Genomic DNA, 20,689 nt, shown 5'->3' on the forward strand with positions numbered 1-20,689 from the left:
ACCCTAACTGACCCTAGAACAGTCCCAGACCCGAGCCACCCCCTGCCCGAGCCCCTGAACCAAGCAGCAAGGTGCTGTACATGGACAGCACCTGCGCGTTTCTTACATACACTCTCGGGCAGGAGTCCTTGTCAACAAGGACTCCTCCCAGCCCACTTAGCTCGAGTCCTAGCATAGCTAGGACTCTTTCCTTGACCCCTCTATGACCCTGGCTAGCCCTGGACAGAAGCCATGACCAAGCCAAGCCATAGGAACCCAAAACCGAATCCCTTGTTTCCCATGACAGCAAGTTGCTGTACCAGCTTGTGACTTGCGATTTTGTGCATGTTTGTGGCTTATTTTAGGACTCTAACCTCATGTAAAACAATGTCTAAACATGTCCTGATCATGGCAGCCCCTTTAACACATATAAAACATGATTTTGGAAATTAAAAACACCAATTTAGAACACATGAACATGTAGTTACGAAAATTTAACTTGGTGCTATGTTTTTTCTAAAAAAAATCATGCATAAACAAATACTATGGTGTGATGATGTTTTGAAGGAAAGAATAGGCGTGCCTTTGCGTAATTTACGCACGAATAGACGTCGACGATTTGTGAAGAACGGAGCAAGACCTTGGCTAGAGTTTTCCCTTGCAATTTCTCTTTGAAACTTTCGAAGTTTCCTTTCAAATTGTGGAAGTGGGTGCCGTGTGATGTTGGAAGAGTTTTGATTTGCTAACAGGGGTGTGAGGCGTGAGTCTTACCAATTAATGGGGAGGGGTTAACATATTTTATACTTAATTAATCACTAATAAAGCTTAGGCCCATTAATAAATCTAATTAAGCCCATTAGTGTTTAATTAAGATTTTAAAAATAATTTTGTTTAGGAAAGTTTGTGAATTTATTAGCCGGGTTGGTAATACGTTTGTATTTTTGTTGAAAAACCAACACCGATAAAATTTACGTCCCGGCGTATAAAATCACCTCAAAACCTCTTATTTTTCAAAATAGGAAAAAACATCCCCCTTAACTTAAATAATTAAAAACAATTATTTAATAAAAATATTTTCTATTTTTCAGCCCTCGGTCTCCGTTCCTCAATCGCAACTCGAAAAACCTTTAAAATTACATTTTAATGCAACCATGTAGAAAATATATTTTTAAACATGCAAAACATAATTAATTCATGCAATTAAAACCATTAATTGAAATGCACAAAGAATTTAATAATTTGCGCATGTGGTTTGCATGGATCTTTAAATTTTCAGGGCGTTACACTGAGATTGGACCTGACATGATCAGAGATATGACAGAAAAAGTGAAGCTAATTCGAAAGAAAATGAAGGCAGCGCAAGACAGACAGGCCAAATATGCCAATGTTCGACGCAGGCCATTGGTATTTGAAGTAGGAGACCGAGTATTTCTAAAGATTTCACCTTTCAGAGGAGTTGTCAGATTTGGCAAGAAAGGGAACTATCTCCACGATACATTGGGCCTTATGAGATTCTCGAGAAGATAGGAGATCGTGATTATCGACTCGCTTTACCGCCTTCATTATCTGGGATACATGATGTCTTTCATGTATCGTTATTAAGGAAATACCTTCCTGATGCTTCACATACTATTCAGCCAGACGAGGCCGAACTGTATGAGACGATGAGTTATGTTGAAAAACCGATTCAGATTATTGATCGTAAAGAAAAACAGCTCAGAACGAAGAATATTCCAATGGTAAAAGTTCAATGGACTCGTCATGGCACTGAAGAAGCAACCTGGGAAACTGAATCAGATATGAGACAAGTGTTCCCAGAGTTATTTCGCTAATGCAAATTTCTTATACAGTTTTTGTATATATACTCCTTAGGAATACAATTGATTACCTGTGATTTCGGGGACGAAATCGTATCTTGGGGGGGGGGGGGGGGGGGGGAGAAATGTAAGGGCCAAGATTTTGATTCTGTTAATCTGAGATTTTGATTATATTAATCTGAGATTATTGATTTTAAACTGATGTGATAATATCCGGGCTATTCCGAGACCAGATTGAACAAAGCTTATGAATTGTGCAAATCTTAGGCAGAACGATTGGCGCCCGAGCGGTAGAAAGTGACCGCCCGAGCGCCAATGTTCAACAAGAACATGTTCGGGCAGAGGATGTGGCGCCCGAGCGGTAGTTTTTGACCTCCCGAGCGCCAAGGTGCAAGTAAAAAGTGCTTGGACAGAGAATGCCGCGCTCGAGCGGTAGTTTAGCACCGCTCGAGCGCCGACCGAAGTTTAAGAAAAAGAGCCACGTATCTTAACCATGCAACTTGTGATATATATATAACGTTTTCCTTCAAATTCATTAAAAACGAAGAAAGGAAAAGGAGAAAGATTGATAAAAATCCTTACGCCTTTACATTTCGATCTGTCCGTCCAAACTTGAATCCAAGTACGACACCGTGTTCCTAGCAAAGACAGCTACTATTGGACGTAAGTTTTATTGATGTCAGGTATCATTTGAAAATATGATACTGTAGGAATTTGATATAATTCATATATGGCGTTCTTGACGTAGTAGATATCATAGAATCGAAGTCAGATTAAGAAACAGATTGATTATAAAATTGTTATGAATTTCAGAATTAAATTGACTGAGATGTGATGTCAGATTTGTACGGTGGTTGATTATGTTATTATAATTAGTATATACTGGTGTGGTATCACCGGTATCGCAAAATTATACGGTTGTACCATCAGAATTTAATAAGACAGAGATATCTTGATTCAAATAAAATATTGATACAGAATATTGATATTGTCATTGCCAGATTGAACAGTGACAGACTTTGAGTCAAGACTTCGATTGTATCAGAGCGAAAACAAGAAAGGTATAAATAAATGTTGATTCGGGATTGCACAACTCAAGTTAGGTTTGACTTGAGTTTCCCAAAATCACATACTTTATTTTTATAGCATTGATATTTGCGGATTATCAGATTGATATGTTTAGTCTATTGAATTATAGCAGAGCCAGATTTTGAGTCTAGGGCAGATCAGCCTAGCTAGGGCAGAACCGCCGAGTCTTTGTCAGAACCGCTGAGACTCTAGACTTACGGTGTATCGATGAGCTTATATGTAGATCGACGTCTATTGTAGACATTCGATACAGCATACCAAAGTCTAAATTAGATTGGGATCCCTAGGTTAGAAATAAGTTGAGATAAGATAAGAAGTCATTGACTTAAATACAGATTCGTATTTGTTCATGTAATCAGATTGAATACATGTTTTAATGATTTTTTATGCTTTTATATATGTTTTCTATGATTGCATTGATACATTGTTTATACTGGGATATTTATATCTCACCGGAGTTATCCGGCTATTGTCTTGTCTGTATGTGTGCATGGCAACAGGTGGGACATGTTCAGGGTCACAGAGGTGAAGAAAGATCGAGATTAGAGTGGTGATTCCGGACTTGGATATAGATAGGTTTTATTACTTGATTGTAGTAGTTGAACCTAGTTTTGAATTAGATGCATGTTATATAGAATTTGTAGTATTATACTGGTTTGTATAATAGAATAATTCCATTACCTTCCGCATTTAAAAAAAAAAATTAGACCCTGTTTATTTTAATCGATTAAATTAGTCCCAACGATGTTAAGAAGATGATTAGCGTCTGGGTCCCCACTACTGCTGCCCACCAATGATCACTGGTATCGGTATACAAACCAGATCATCTTCGTCTTGAGGAATAGCCATTTTTGGAAGATTTTTACAAACTTTCTTTAAATGGATAAGTCCTTATGTGTGTTTTTTTGTCCGTATACATCTTTTTTCAATAATGGACTGAATACCTTCCTGTGTTTTGCTAGGTTTTTGATAAACATCCCAGCAAAATTAACAACTCCTAAGAAACTTTGAAGTTGCTTCTTGTTTTTGAGACTTTCTGGAAAATTTTGCACTTTTTCCACTATGTGTTCTTGCAGAATAATTCCTGATTCATCGATTTCAATTCCGAGGAATTCAATCTTCTTTGTTTTAATGACTGCTTTCTTTTCAGATAAAACCAGTCTTTTTTTTTTGCAAACATTAGAGAAAATCTCCAAATTCTTAACATATTCATTCATATCTTTAGATGCTATTAGAACATCGTCAATGTAAACAAACATAAACTTAAAATAATCTTTAAAAAGATTATCCATCTTTCTTTGAAATATCTGAGGTGAAATAGCCAATCCCATTGGTAATACTTCCAAAAATATAATGTCCTTGAGGTGTGGAGAAAGCTGTGAATTTCTTACTTTCTTCCTGCATCCGAATTCGGTAGAATCCAGACTTACAATCGAATTTAGAGAATATCTTGGTGTTGCGTATAAAACTAATCAAGTGTTCTCTACTAGGTATAAAATACCCATCAAACTTCAGAATTTTATTAATTTCTTGATAATTAATAACCAATCTAGGTTTTTCTCGTTTTATCAAACCATGATTTCTTACCAGAAAACCTAAAATGCTATATGGTGACATACCTGCTTTGATCAAACCAAGGTCCAAATGTTCCTTGATAATAATCTGCATATCCCTTTGATCAATGATGTTCATTGGGATGGGTTTACAACGGAAAAATCCATACTCTTTGCCTTCCTTGATCTTAAGGCAAGCCCTGAGTTGATTTCTGTTCCACCATGCCAAGGGATCTTCATTATAATTTTCTCTGATCCTCTTCTTGACATCTTCCAATGATACCTTAGCTTCAAACTCTACTTCATTTGTATGTAGAGTTATCTTAAGGCATTCTATATCTTCTGGTTGAAGTTCTTTATCTGCTCTCAACTGGAGCATTGTTTCTCCAAACCGTCTTGAATCCTTCATTTTTGGGTTCAGAAGTTTTCCTGAATCACAATGCTTGCTGCGAAACTGGGTTTGCAATTTTCTGTAAAATGCCTCTCGTAGTCTCTGGACTACGATTTTGTGATCACAGGGTGTTGTGAACACTAATCGTCTAGTCTCATTTTCTTGAGTATAGGACTTAAACATTTGTAGGAAATTATTTCCTAACAATATGTCAGCTCCTGTATCATAAAAATAAATTGGTGGTGTCTTTACCTTGTACCAAGGTGTTTGTCCAGTACCGCCAATCATGATTTCAGTCATCTTAATCCCTTTACATAAGATTAAGATTCTTCTGGAAAAATCTCTCCCAACAATCATGGGTAATTCGTCTTCCAAATTATTTGGAAAAACTCCTCGTTTTTCTGTGCAAATTCCAGCTCCTGAATCAATATAAGTAGCAAAATATTCTGCCTTATATTGTTCATATAACATCCCTACTGGAATTTATATGGAGAATGGACTTGTGGTCATTGGATTTTCCACATTTTATCATATTCCATAAACTCCATTCCATACTCTAGACGTTTACAAGGTTTGTGTTACTCAAGAAACTCTAGTCCAAGAATCAGTCGATCTGATTCTTTCCCTGGAATTCCTTCAATGTGAACCTCCAATTCTCCGATATTAATCAGTCCTTGGTAAGTTCCTATCATCGGTTGTTCCAAATAGTATATTGAATTACAAGGAAATTGATTCTTTTGTTTTGTAATATCAAATACTATTTCTACTTCCTTCCAACCTTTTGGGCATCTAAGTTTTCCCATTGTAGAAAAACTTTTTGGATCCTGTTGGGTTTCTATGACAGGCGTTTTTCCCCACCTGTAACTGATTATTCTATCTCCCTGAAAAGATAGTCTTCTTGATTCCAATCTAAGACTTTGATTCCTTTGTAGAATCGGTTTGTCTTGTATTTGGATATCTGTTTCCTATATTAAAGGAAACTCAACTCGTTCTGGATAAACTGGCTGAGCAACTTTTCCAAATATTTCAGGGATTTCAATAAACTTATTTCTAATAAACAGTTCAGAATTATGTGTATTAGATAGAACATATGAAATTTGATAGGTAATAGAATATGGCCTATTACCTTTCATCAGCCTTTTTTCCTTGAAGTTTTGATGCAATGTCAAGGCTCAGCTAAAATCTTGATCTGCCAGGTTGTAGGCTATCCTTGGATAGACTACTCCTACATTCTTTCCCGCACAGAGATTTCCTGAGATTGTTCCCAGTACTGAATCTTGTAGATTCCCCATTCATTTATCGCAAATAGAAATATCAATAGGTGAATCTATCCCTTCTTTGAAAGTAGCCTTTATCATAATCTGGATTGCCCCAATATGAATCCAGGACATGGTCCTTGCTACTTCTATCTTGAGTTTTTGTAATTCTTCCTTAATTTCTTCGGAAAGAATTAACTGCATCTCCATTCTATTTCCTGTAAGTTCCATCAGGATAGCCATTTTCCTTCTAGAAACTTTATAGATTAGATGATGCTTTCTGTTTCTTAGGCCAAGACTTCCTAAGAATTTTTCTACCTGTCCTGCAGAGAAACCTTGATATCTCTGTAGACTCGGATTTTCTCTCTTGATTCTTTGAACCATGTTATGAGATATTGTAGTCTGGCTGAAAAATCCATACAGATCTTCATGTGTTTCGTGTCGAAACACCTCGTCTTCAGTCAGATTCTGATTCTGTTCCATCAGATTCTTCCTGACTTAAGACTTCTTCTTCTTCATATATACTTTCATCTGATGCGATATCCTCAAATCGGTATACTTGAATAAGATCTTGGTAATAAACTGCTTCTTCAATATCCCGGGTAGGATCAAAGCGTTTAATACCTTTTTTTTCATTTTCTGGACAGTTAATCGAGATATGACCTCTTGCTCCACATGTCAAGCAATTACAATCCTTGAAACTTTCATTGGCTCGAGTATGAGCTCTTCTGAAAGTTTTCTTTGTAGGTGTTCTTCCTGTGATTCGAGTTGAACTCGATGCTTGGGATGATATCCTACTTCTTAATGGTCCACTTCTTTGTCCAGATTTGTAAGATCTGGCTTTATGTCTAGACCATACTATTCTTGGTTTCCAAGAACTTCTTCCACTTTTTGCATAAGGATGAGTCCTGAAACTTTTCCTTTTATGCTTCTGGGGTTTATTTCCAATAATTGTTGGAAGATCATTTTCCTTATAACACAAAGGAGTTCTTTTGTTGATACCCCTTAGTCGTTTGAAATTCTTTTGTAATGCTGCCATGTGACACTATTCTGCCAATTTTCCTTTAAGGAAAGAGGCTCTTCTTGCCAACGTATCTGGATTACCAGGTACGTATTCCCTTATGAGCATTTCTCTCCAAGGGCTTGGCATTTTTGCGAAGAAAAGCTGCATAGCTATATCTTCTTCGACTCCTGAATTCTATCTATATTTAGTGAATAACATGATGTAATCATCCACCAAACATATATCATGTAATTCTAGACTATATAGAGCTTGAGTATATTTCTTCTTCTTCTCTGTATCTTGACTATTGAAATAGTCTACTCCTATAAAGTGTGCTTAAAATAGGGTAGCCATTTTACCAGGATCTCCCTAAGAGATTCACCAGCTAGGACTGACTCCTTCATGTCTAATGAAGTCATGTCCCAAGCAATTTTCACTGATCCCATAAGACTCATTTCCAACATTTTAATGAATCCTTCTTTGTTGATATCGAGTGTTCCTGCTGCAATTCTCATAGCAGATGTCCAATCATCTATGAGATCTTCTCTGATTTTGAAGTTTAATACATCAAGGTTAAGCATAACCCCGTAAAGATGTATAGGATCCAAAACAGTTTTCCCATAGGGTGTTTGGTGCAAAGGAATTTGATTTCTCCTTGCCCTTGTCCCCGCTGGGTGTGATCCTCCACCAGTATGGAAATCAGATTGGGATTCTCTCATGTTTACATTCTGAGATCCCACACTTTCCCTTGGTGGTTCTTGAGAAGATGACCAGGTTATAGCAGGTGGTGTTTCACCTACTGCTTTGTTCATCTTTAGATATACTACTTTGAGATTTGCAAAAGATTCTGCAACCTCTTATAGATCTTCTAAACCAATCATTTCTAAAGTTGTAATCAGATCAATTTCTTTTCTGAGACAGACTTGATTAGATTAATCATCATTTCTTCTTCAGTCAAAGGTTTTGACACCACTCTGGCATTTCCTTGTTGATGTAACAAAGATTCAGTACCAAAGGATGGCGGTAACCAACCTCCTGAAGTTCGTCTACTAGAATTGGGTTGTTGTTCCAGTTTCTGAATTCTTGTTTGAATATCCTTTAGCATTCCAAGTATTTCTTCCTGGGTTTCAAGGATTTTCTCAACTCGTTGCAGTACAAAATATAGCATATTGCCATAATTTTGTACTGTCTTCTGAATTTCTCTAAGATCTAAAGAGAGCTTAGAGGAATCTGGAACTATCTTCAGAAACTTATTATTTTGAATCATAAGTTTACCTGAGATTTTACCTGAGGGTGCAGTAGCTTCCTTTTCTGTTTCTGATATATAACAATAGTTAGATACACTTGTTTATATTCCAAAATATTGGAATATTCCTTGTGAATTAGTTTTCTCGAACCGAATTTCGGATTCATAATTTTTTCAAAATTCTCTTTCTCATACAATTAGTTACTAGTAATAATAAAATTTGTGTTTGAAATAAATCAACCTAAGGCTCTTATACCATTTTCGAAAGCGCGGGGATCAATTAAATTAAATTGCATATAGGGGTATTTTTGACATTTATAAAAGAATTTTCTCTCTCCAGGTACTAAATCCAACTCAATTCTTTTTAGGTACTGATTTCAAATTTACCCATTTTTTAAATTATTCGTGTACTGCTTGTGGTGCCTCTTAACACAATATTTATAATTTTAAATTGTTTAAATTAAAGAACTTGACAATTTAAAATGTTTAAATTGATTAAGGGTTTTATAAAATAAGAGTTATTTTATAAATTGTGTATTAGTGGTTTAAAAATGTTTAAATTCACTATTTATTATAAAATAAGAGACGATTTAAAATGTTTAAATTCACTATTTATTATAAAATAAGAGACGATTTAAAATGTTTAAATTGATTAAGGGTTTTATAAAATAAGAGTTATTTTATAAATTGTATATTAGTGGTTTAAAAATGTTTAAATTCACTATTTATTATAAAATAAAGAGTTATTTTATAAATGAAATACATTTTTTTGTAAAATAATGAGTGGGAGCGGGTAATATGACAATATTAACCTTTGGTCTCCACCGTTAGAACAACACCGTGAGTTTTTTGTAGCGCTTCGAGAATTTTTTTTATGTCCTCCCTACGGAGGGTGTCTACAAATTACAATAGCAAGGTTGTTTTCCATGAGATAAGATTTTAAAATGTATTTTAGTTTTGATCTACCCTACGGAGGCAATTGCTAAATTAAGTTTTAAAATCTGATTCGGTGGGTTACATTCATAAAAAGTTGATTAAATTAGTTAATTATCTTTTTGACTAAAATTTATAAGAAATCAAAGGATGCTAGAAATATAAGATATTTTAGATAGCATTTATTAATTGAGAATGTCTTATTATAATTAGCCATTTTTGAATAACCCTACGGTGGCATTTAATTGTGGTGGTTACAATTCTTTAAGACTTCAAGTAAAATGTTTTGTGTATTATCATGTGCTTTTATGCATTCTATTACTTTGTCTTTAAATTATTTTGTGATATTCATGCAACTGCACATTGAAAATATTTCTCACTTTTTTCAGAAAATATGTCAAATCCTATTCTTCTTCTTCTTGCATCGCAAGTTTTGACTGGTGAAATTTTTTCTAAATGGAAAAGCAACTTGAATATCCTCTTGATCAATGAAAGTTACCGTTTTTTCCTCAAGGAGGATTGTCCTCCAGTGCCTCCAGCTAATGCTTCTGGGACTATGTCACAAGCATATAACAATTGGATTGTTGCAAACAACAAGGAACGTTGCTACCTGTTAGCAGCAATGAATGAAGTTCTTAGAGCTAAGCATGAAGCCTTTGAGACTGCTAAAGAGATTATGGAATCTTTACAACAAATGTTTGGCGTCCATCTAAACAAGCTCGCTATGAAGCTGTGAAAGCGGTTATGAACTGCAAGATGAAGAACGGTTCTTCAGTTTGTGAGCATGTGTTGAAAATGATTAATCATTTCAATGATGCTGATATCAATGGTGTGAACATTGATGAAAAAACTCAAGTTGGCATGATCCTAGAGACACTTTCTCCTGCTTTTCTCCAATTAAGGACAAACTATGTTATGAATCACAGGGCATGTAATATGACAGAACTCCTAAATGAGCTGCAAAGTTATGAATCTCTGATAGATGATAACAATGGCAAGGAAAATGTTGCCGAAGCTAATGTGGCTATGGGAAAGGCTTCTTCTTCTAAGAATAAAAAGAAGAAAATGTGGGAAAGTTTAAGGGCAAGAAAAAGATTCAAAAGAAGAACTGGAAGGGTGCTGAACCCAAACCAAAGGGAAAATGTTTTCATTGCAACGTGGATGTCCATTGGAAAAGGAACTATAAGAAGTACCTTGATGAGCTGAAACAAAAGAAAAAACAAGGTAAATTATATTTACTAGTCATGGAAACATGCTTTGTGACAATGATTTCTCAAGCTGGATAATTGATTCAGGAGCGTCTAACCATGTTTGTGTTTCTTTGCAGATGCTGGAGTCGTCCAGGGATCTTGATGAGGGAGCTTTCATGATGAGAGTAGGAAATGGGGAAAGATTATCAGCGACAACAGTTGGGACAGTGCGACTATCATTTAAGAATAATAAATATTTGATTTTGAACAATGTTTATTTTATTCCTGGTTTCCAACGCAATTTGATTTCAGTTTCGAAGTTGCATGAACAATTTATTTATGTTTCTTTTGATTTGATTCTGTTTCAATTAATAAGAATGGTATGAATATTTGTTCTGGTTATGTTGAGAATGGTCTATTTTTTATTAAGCCAATTTCACATAATTTACTTCAAACTGAAATTTTCAAAGTCGCTGAACCAACCCCTAAGAGAAAAAAATCTGATGAAAATAATGATACATATTTGTGACATTTAAGGCTTGGTCATATCAATGTAGAAAGGATAGAAAGACTAGTAAAGGATGGTCCTTTGAAGAGTTAAAACTTGGTACTCTACCAGTCTGTGAATCCTGTCTTGAAGGAAAGATGACCAAAAGACAATTTTTGCAAAAGGTGAAAGAGCTAGAACACCTCTACATAATATATATTCCGATGTATGTGGACCTTTGAATGTCAAAGCAAGAGGAGGTTATGAATATTTCATCACTTTCATTGATGACTATTCAAGATATGGATATGCATATTTAATGCAAAGAAAGTTCGAAACTTTTGAAAAGTTCAAACAATTCCGTGCTGAAGTAGAAAATCAACTCGGCAAATCAATCAAGACTCTTCGATCAGATCGAGGAGGAGAATACATGGATTATGAATTCAAGAACCACTTGATTGAAAATCGAATATTGTCACAGCTCACGGCACCTGGAACACCACAACAAAATTGTGTAGCCGAAAGAAGAAATCGAACTTTGCTCGACATGATGAGATCAATGTTAAGTTATTCTTCTTTGCCTAACTCATTTTGGGGTTATGCACTAGATACATCAGTATATATTTTGAATATCTTTCCATCTAAGTCAATCCCTAAAACTCCCCTAGAGTTGTGGAATTGTAAGAAACTTGGTTTGAGACACATCCGCATGTGGGGGTGTCCTGCACATGTGTTAAAGGGAAAGACTGGAAATTTGGAACCTCGTTCAGAAGTGTGTATTTTTGTAGGCTATCCCAAGGGGACAAGAGGAGGTCTGTTTTATAATGCTACTGAAAATAAAGTGTTTGTATCGACAAATGCTACTTTTCTTGAGCATAAATACATTGCAGATTTCAAACCCAGAAGTAAAGTAGTTCTGGAAGAGTTGTTGGCTGCTGAGATAAGCCCCATACCAACAAAATTTGTTGAAAAAGAAAGGATGGAGACCAATACTTAAGGTTCAACAATCGCGCCTCCAACACGACATAGGGAAAGGGAAACACTACAAGAAAATTGATTTATAATGACAAAAATTTAATGAGGGTATGAAAAATGGGTCACTAAAAACATAATTTTTGAAGTTATTATGAGGGTAAAAAAAACCATTATTAAAGAGTTAAATTATCAGTGACGAATTCTCAATTTCGTAGCTATAGATAACTAATCCCGTCATTATTTGATTACAAAAAAATTCCCCTCATAATTGCCTACAGATTTTAGGCGCAATGTATAAATTATTTCCCTCCAATTACTCCTACAGAAGGCGCCTACACAATGTATTTTTATTTTTCATTATTAAAAAAATTAAAAATATCTTTTACCCCAAATACAATTATATTTCTCACTTTCAACAATTAATTTGTGTAAACCCTACCCTCCTCTCCCCTCCCCTCCCCCTTCGACGTTTTTTCTCACATACTGATTTTTCTCGCCTCTCACAATCGCTTATCTCTCAATCTCGGTTCTCTCTCATAATCGGTGCGACTGAGAGAAGAAGAATCCCAGCGGCGGGGTTTGTGTAAGACGTGTAAGGTTGCCTCTCCCAGTGAAAAGTCGATTTGCACTCCGCCATCGCGTTTCTCCGAGAGAGGTTTGCGCTCATTCTGAATCTGAAATTTACTTTATTTTTCGGTTCTTCTCGTTTTTGAACTAATTACCTTTTGAATATTTGCTCATTATTTTTTATAATAAATTTATTTCCCTTTCTATGGCATTGTATGGTAATTTACCATCTGAAAGCCAGTTGGCAGATTGGGAATTTACCGTTTCACAGCATTCAGCTGTTACTCAAGGGATATTGGTACGCTTGTCTTTTCCCCTCCACAGATGTTCAATAAGAACAAATTATTTATTGAAATTCTTTCTATCATGCTCATCTATGGCGGAGAATCACTTATAAATCACTCTTTTCTTTTAACCACCCGTATTTTTTGCCTCTGTTACTCAATCTAATTCCTGTTAGAAAGAGATGGTATGTTTGCTCAATGTATTTCACGATGTTTTGCAGGATATTATACAGTCGATGCCCCATGATGCACACCCAATGGGTGTCCTTGTCAGTGCAATGAGTGCTCTTTCTGTCTTTCATCCAGATGTTAATCCAGCTTTAAGAGTAAGCCATTAGCTTGAGAATCCTAGTTTCTTACTGCCCTACTTCTCCTTTAATTTATCTGTTTTGCACAATTGTCCTTGTTTTGGTAGTTGAAGCTGAGAGACCAATCTCACCTCAAAGTGTGGGTTTTTTTAGCATGAATTCCAGGACCCCGCTTCCATACCATGGCATGGACACGTTGAAGATACTAACTTTTGGTTACATAGAATGTTTTTGTGACGTTCTGGGCTTTTAGAAATGTCGCTAGAATCAAGATTGAATAACATTTCCTTTTCTTAAAGTTCTTAAGCTGCTTGCATCCTTCAGAAAAGTGGCCATCTTTTTGTCTCTTTGAGTCTGGTAGACCATCATCCTATTGCTAGACATCTTATTTCCTTGATGTTTTTCAACTTATATCAATAATCTGCAAGTTGGATGATTTGTTTTGTATTTTGTTTAGGGGCAAGACTTGTACAAGTCTAAACAAGTGCGAGACAAACAAATAGTACGCATACTGGGGAAGGTGATGTCTTTGTTCTTTACTTTTCAGTTCTAACAACAACTCTGTTACCGAGTTCATGACTAGATATTGTCATTCTTGTGAGAGAGACTATTGTTTCTGCATTCTTTGTCATATTTATCATGACCTCTTGTGGTGACAGCACTAACAAACATTCTAATAATGCAGGCGCCAACTATAGCTGCTGCCGCTTATTTGAGGATGGCTGGTAGGCCACCGGTTCTACCATCTGGCAACCTTTCATACTCAGAGAACTTCTTATATATGCTTGATTCATTGTACGACCTATTTTCTACCTTCTTTCCAAACCGTTTCAATATATTGGATTCATGATATTTGATTTACTTTCTGTTTTCACTTTCTTTTTCAAACCAAGAGAATATCCACTTCAATACAAAAATACATTGGCAAATGTTTATTTTTCAAGATTAAGATGCTTTATAACTGGAGGTTTTCATTATGCAACGAACAGGGGCAACAGAACTTATAAACCAAATCCTCGACTTGCTCGGGCCCTCGATATTCTTTTTGTATTGCATGCAGAACATGAAATGAATTGCTCCACTGCTGCTGCTAGGCACCTAGCTTCAAGGTTGTATCTTCTTGCTTGCCTGAGATGGAGAAAATCATTCTTTCAAATTTTAGCTAACGTTATCTTGCTTGGTCAGTGGTGTTGATGTGTATACAGCCCTTTCTGGAGCAGTTGGAGCCTTGTATGGTCCCCTTCATGGTGGAGCTAATGAGGTATGAAGTATTTTAGTGCCCTTGTAGCTGCTCTTTCGACATCAACAAAGTTTTCACTCTTACTTTTTGTTTGAATTACATCTTTATTTTAATTGATTTTTTCTATTTATGTTTTACAGATGACATGCTGCCTTAATCTGATTCGTGCTTCAAAGAAGATTAGAAGAATTCAAGCATTGATTAGGAAATTTGTCTATGATATTTTGAAGCAACTACTAAGTGATCACCATTTATGGTCCTCAAATATTTTTGTACTCCAAGGAGTAGATATTAGGAAATACTTCAAGTATCCATCAAAATGGAACTCATGTTTTGGAACAAATCGAAATTCTGTAAATTTTGAATATATGAATAGACATGGATGTCGTTGTTTATATAAAATATTTTGTTCAAAAAAATTACTTGTTCCATGTTTCATATTTTATTAATAATGACATCTTTAATATAATAACAAATTCATATCAAATAATTATTATAAATTTCATTACAATTAAAATATTTTTTAATGAGGGTAATAAATGATTTAATGAGAGGTAATGTCATAGTTAAATAGATTTTTGGTGAGGGGCTCATAACTAATAATTATAGTAAATTTCATCAATAAAATAACTTATAGTGAGAGGTAAATAATGATATAATGAGGAGATGTGTTGTCATTAAAATATTATTTAGTGAGAGGCAAATGGTAGTATAATGACGAAATATTTCGTCATTTATATTCATTTTAATGACGGTATAATCGCATCACTAAATATGTTATACCAATAATGACGGGATCTCATTACCGTCATTAATTACTTTTACCTAGGAGGGCAGTAATGAAGGTATATGACGGGAATTTTCCCGTCATTAAAATTAATTTATGACCGGTTTTGGACATTTAATGACGACATTTCCCGTCACTATAGATCAATTTTCTTGTAGTGAAATAAGATTGCCTATTCGCTATCGTGTAATAGGTGTAGCACAAGTTGCAGTCACTGATGGAGGTGAAGATGATCCATTGACATTAAGATGGCGATGGTTGATGTTGATCAAGAAAAATGGCAAGAAGCCATGAAACTTGAAATGGAGTCTATGTACTTGAATTCGGTCTGGTTACTTGTAGATCAACCTGAAGGTATTAAAACTATTGGTAGCAAATGGATCTACAAGAGAAAGAGAGGGCCCGATGGGAAAGTCGAGACTTTCAAGGCTAGATTAGTGGCGAAGGGTTTTACCCAAAAAGGAGTAGACTATGAGGATACTTTCTCTCCAGTTGCGATGCTAAAATCTATCTGGATTCTCTTATCCATTGCTGCTCATTATGATTATGAGATATGGCAAATGGACGTTAAGACGGCTTTCCTGATCGGTCATCTTGAGGAAACCATTTATATGGTACAACCAGAAGGTTTCGTAGTTAAAGGCCAAGAGCAGAAAGTCTGCCAACTGCAAAGATATATTTATGGGCTTAAGCAAGCTTCTAGATCATGGAACATAAAATTTGATGGAGCTATAAAATCTTATGTTTTTAATCAAAATATAGGTGAACTTTGTGTATACAAGAAAATCAAAGGACAAAAGGTGGTCTTTTTAGTTCTTTATGTAGATGATATATTGCTCATTGGGAATGACGTTGAAATTTTATCTAGCATAAAGAATTGGCTAGACAGCAAATTTCAAATGAAAGATTTGGGAGAAGCAAGTTACATTCTTGGGATTAAGATTATTCGAGATCGGAAAAATAAACTTGTGGCATTGTCTCAAGCATCATACATTGACAAGGTATTTGCCAGATTTGCGATGCAAAACTCCAAGAAAGGAAACTTGCCTTCTAGACATGGAGTTCATCTCTCAAAAGAGTAGCGTCCTAGAACACTGCAAGAAGAAGAGACAATGAGACGGATTCCCCATGCATCAGTAGTTGGTAGTCTCATGTATGCAATGTTGTGTACAAGACCGGACATATGCTTTGCAGTGGGAGTGGTTAGCCGATATCAATCAAATCTACGATTAGATCACTGGGTAGCAGTGAAGCATATACTCAAATATCTTAGAAGGACTAGAAACTATATGCTAGTATATTCTATTCGGGATTTGATTCCTATTGGATATACAGATTCTGATTTCCAATCAGATAGGGACTCTAGAAAGTCTACATCTGGTGCGTGTTCACTTTAGGAAATGGTGCGCCATTATATGGAGGAGTGTTGAGCAAACTTGTGTTGCTGATTTAACTATGGAGGCCGAGTATGTAGCAGCTTGTGAAGCGACAAAAGAAGCAGTTTGGCTTCATGAGTTCTTGAGAGATCTGGAAGTTGTTCCAAACCTGCATGAACCAATCAATCTCTATTGTGATAATAGTGGAGCGGTGGCCAATGCCAAAGAACCTAGAAACCACCGCAGAGGAAAGCACATAGAGCGAAGGTTTCACTTGATAAGAGACATTATCAAGAGAGGAGATGTGTCAGTTCAAAAGACCGCTTCTGCGAACAATGTAGCTGATCCATTTACTAAGACATTGCTTGCTCGAAGTTTTGAACAACATCTTGAAGGGATGGGACTCAAAAACATGTCTCATTTTCTTTAAGGGCAAGTGGGAGATTGTTGGGTTTTGTGCCCAAAAACAAATGATTTTAATTATTGTGAGAAATATTTCAATATTATTTTTGCATGCATGTTATTTGATGCTTTATAAATATCTGGAATCCCAAGATTATTATTATGTGATTTTATATATTTGTATATAAGTGTTATATACACGAGGATAATATTTAAAATATAATGATCTAAATTTGTTCGCAATTAGAAATTAAAGTTGAGATCTTTAATTTAAAATTGTTAGCGTGGTTCATTTTAGAATGATCTTATCCGGATTATTATTAATGAAATTATTCTGAAAACGCTTTATATAATTTGATTATATAGGATTGGAGCATGATTAATTTTGAATCTCTTTAAATTTCCGTATCTCTTTCAGATTTCAATATTAATCAATGATGGTCATATATGAGTCGATCTTAATTCCGAGTAATTAATAAACTCCTATTTATGATATTGTGTTTTTTTACATATCGAGTAATGACACAAATTATATAGTGTCAAAGTTCTTGGTACATTGGAAATACAATACAATAAATAGCTGGGAATATTAATATACAAGATGAAATCCATTCCTTCATAAAATGTAATGCCCGAGAATTAATTATTGTAATCAGGCGTTGATTAACTGTCAGAATTGTGATTAGCAAATATCACAGGAGCCAAATAAGACATGAGAGGTGAAGCCGGGCGTCGGTGCATTACGAGCCAAGATTCTGGACAGAACCTCTAGCGCCCGAGCGGTGGAAAAATACCGCCCGAGCGCCAGTGTCCCACAAGAATAGGTTTGGGACAGAACATGTGGCGCCCGAGCGGTAGAAAGTTACCGCCCAAGCGCCAATGGCTAAGCATCCGGGCAGAACATTCCGCGCTCGAGCGGTAATGTTTAACCGCCCGAGCTCCGCTTAAGAGTTGTGATAATATGCCACGTCTGGTAAGCATGCAACGTGTATAAATATATACATACAAGTTCATTTTCTTCAGTTGGCAAGAAGGAAGAACGATAAGCTTCCGGGAAAAGCTTCAGCGAAGAGTAGTTAAAAATCCTTACGCCTTTTTATTTCAATCCGTCCGTCTGATTTTGAATCCGAGTACGGTATCGTGTTCCTAGCGACGACAGCTACAATTGGACGTAAGTTTTATTACGTTTAGACATGTTCTGAAATTATGATATTGTCAGAATTGAATAGGATTCGTATATGATGTTCTGGTCATGTTAGACATCATAGAATCGAAGTCAGATTGAGAAACAGATTGATTATGTAATTGTTATGATTTTCGGAGTCGATTTGATTGAGAATTGATATCAGATTTATGTCATCATTGAGACTATGATTCCTAATGATACTGAGTACGAATTCTGGTATTTTATCTGTGATGTTTGAATTGACGGGGTTATCGAGACTGTATTGTTATGCCGTCGAAATATCAGTTGATTGATATTGATCAGATTCGGTATCGATTTAGATTGCATCTTGATTCAATATTGATTAGAGTATATTTCGATTTGAATATTAATCAGAACAGATATTGAATTGAGTTGTGTATTGATATTATACCTATTCAATTGTCCTTATCAGATTGGGAATGGACCGAGATAGAGTCGGGATTTCTTCTTCTTCTTCTGAGCGAGAAGATAAAGGTATAAATTAATGTTGAGTTGGGATTGCACAACTCGAGTGAGGTTTGACTCGAGTTTCCCTAAATCACATACTTTACTTTATTGCATTGATATTTGCATTGAGTTGACTGATGTACTTGCTTTCTTGAGTATAGATAGCAGGTATCAGATGTGTAATCTTGTGACAGAAGTTCCTGATAGTGGTGGAATCGCCACGAGAACATTGCACGATGTCTCAAGATAACGATATTAGCGATAGAACTACAGTCTATGACGGATAGGTCAGGACACCGGATGTTGGTTATATCGAGTAAATAGAATTGGAATCTATCTATTGCGGAAATCGATATAGGAACACCATAATTGGTTATAACGGAATTCGATATAGGAACACCATATTTGGTTATATCGAGTAATAGGAACAGAGTTCCTTCTATTACGGAATTCGATATAGGAACACCACATTTGGAAACCGGGATCCCTAGTCTAGGATTGAATCTAGTCTAAAATGTAGAGTCACGAGTTTGAGTGACAGTTATATCGATTGATATTGACAGATGTTGAGTTATGTTCCTGATATTGGTACATGCTTAGAATATGATTTATTCTTGATATTGAATTATGTTCCGGATCAGGGTACATGTTTAGAATATGACTTATTCTTGTTATTGAGTTATATCATGATTTTGATATAGGATATGATTTGTTGTCTTATGCTTTATATTGTTTATATATGATGGCATGCATACATGATTTATACTGGGATATTTATATCTCACCGGAGTTATCCGGCTGTTGTCTTGTTTGTATGTGTGCATGGCAACAGGTGGGCTAGGATCAGGGTCAAGAAGAGAACGAGGCTGGACTAGATAGCGTGGAGATCCGGGCCTTGAAGCAACTTAGGATTCAGCACTGACTTGTAGTTGAACCTAGTTGGATTATTGTAGATTCTACAATAATTATGTTAATATGTAATGTGAATCTAATTACATTATGTTTCCGCTGTGTATTTTTTTTAAAAAAAAAGAAAATTTAGACCCTGTTTATTATAATTGTTTGAATTATTCCTAAAGACGATTAAGGAATGAATTAGCGTCCGGGTCCCCACATAAAAAAAGATAGATAAATGGTTCTCTTAAGTGTTGATTCGGGACTTGAATAATAAGAACGCTCAATTTATGATTAGATCATAAACATATTATTCATTAGAGAATCAATGGGACTTAAGGAAAAAGATATAATTAAATAGGTTAAGCGGAAATTACATAACTTTAATTATGAACTATTTATGGAGGATTGATTCACATGTAGTGACTATATCAATGTACTATTCATTCTTGTTGAGTAATTTTATATCTATTTTTTCAAGTGTGCAATTCCAAGTTTATAGTGGAATAATTTTATAATTAATAAAATTAATATATGTAAATTAAAGAGTTTAATTTAATATCAATTTTATTGGAGCTTGAAATTATAGGTCCATAGTTCCCCATGCCACCTCAGATTTACTTCGAACACATATTTATTAACTTAAAATATTTGAATTTAAGTCATTGCTCAATTTCAAATTGTTTGGAAAATCGTAAAGAAAAATGTTTTTTTAGCGATACATTTATCTCATCTCAATCAATTAATTTTGAATTAATTGTCTAACAATATTTTGTGATAGAGATCAAAAAAAGATATACATTTCATATATTTAATTTTGAATTACTAATATCAATTATTTTCTCTTTGAAATATTTATTAGATAAATATTTGAGAAACTAATTTTTGAATTATGATGAAGATAAGATCTTCCCCACTATTCATGATGATCTTTGTGATATATATATATATATATATATATATATATATATATATAAAACATAATATTAGATTGAGTAGTGGAGGAGATATGATCTCCTCCACTTCAATCACGTAAATCAAAATGAGGGAAGTGATATCAAATTTAAATAAAAAGTTGTTTTTATATCATATATAGAATATATGATTTTGGGATGAAATATCTTAACAAATTGAGAGATATTCTACATAATAATATATTTTCTCTTGATTTTTCTCAATGGTTGAGATTTATAACTAGAGAAATATATCAGTGTATTGGTAAGCGAGAAACAAAAAAAAGAAAGAGCAATAATTTGGT

The 20,689-nt window shown here is 35.0% G+C and overlaps 3 protein-coding genes across 3 annotated transcripts; all 3 read left to right on the forward strand.

Annotated features, from left to right (window-relative positions):
* The first annotated feature begins 9,661 nt into the window (after positions 1-9,661).
* LOC140811181 (uncharacterized) lies at positions 9,662-10,003 on the forward strand. Its single transcript, XM_073169051.1, has one exon. The coding sequence runs from the start codon at positions 9,662-9,664 to the stop codon at positions 10,001-10,003; it is 342 nt and encodes a 113-aa protein (XP_073025152.1).
* Positions 10,004-10,011: 8 nt separating this feature from the next.
* On the forward strand, positions 10,012-11,941 carry LOC140811182 (uncharacterized). The gene is made up of 4 exons (XM_073169052.1): positions 10,012-10,456; positions 10,563-10,684; positions 10,834-10,982; positions 11,098-11,941. Exons 1-4 carry the CDS (start codon positions 10,012-10,014, stop codon positions 11,939-11,941), a joined length of 1,560 nt encoding a protein of 519 aa, XP_073025153.1.
* Positions 11,942-12,661: 720 nt separating this feature from the next.
* Positions 12,662-14,767, forward strand: LOC140811183 (citrate synthase 2, peroxisomal-like). Its single transcript, XM_073169053.1, has 7 exons — positions 12,662-12,784; positions 12,992-13,096; positions 13,536-13,598; positions 13,764-13,873; positions 14,068-14,187; positions 14,264-14,339; positions 14,459-14,767. The coding sequence occupies exons 1-7, from the start codon at positions 12,692-12,694 to the stop codon at positions 14,765-14,767; spliced, it is 876 nt and encodes a 291-aa protein (XP_073025154.1). The 5' UTR covers positions 12,662-12,691.
* Positions 14,768-20,689: the final 5,922 nt, after the last annotated feature.

The sequence above is a fragment of the Primulina eburnea genome, chromosome 14, assembly GCF_022965805.1.
Source record: "Primulina eburnea isolate SZY01 chromosome 14, ASM2296580v1, whole genome shotgun sequence".
In the NCBI taxonomy this organism is placed as follows: domain Eukaryota; kingdom Viridiplantae; phylum Streptophyta; class Magnoliopsida; order Lamiales; family Gesneriaceae; genus Primulina; species Primulina eburnea.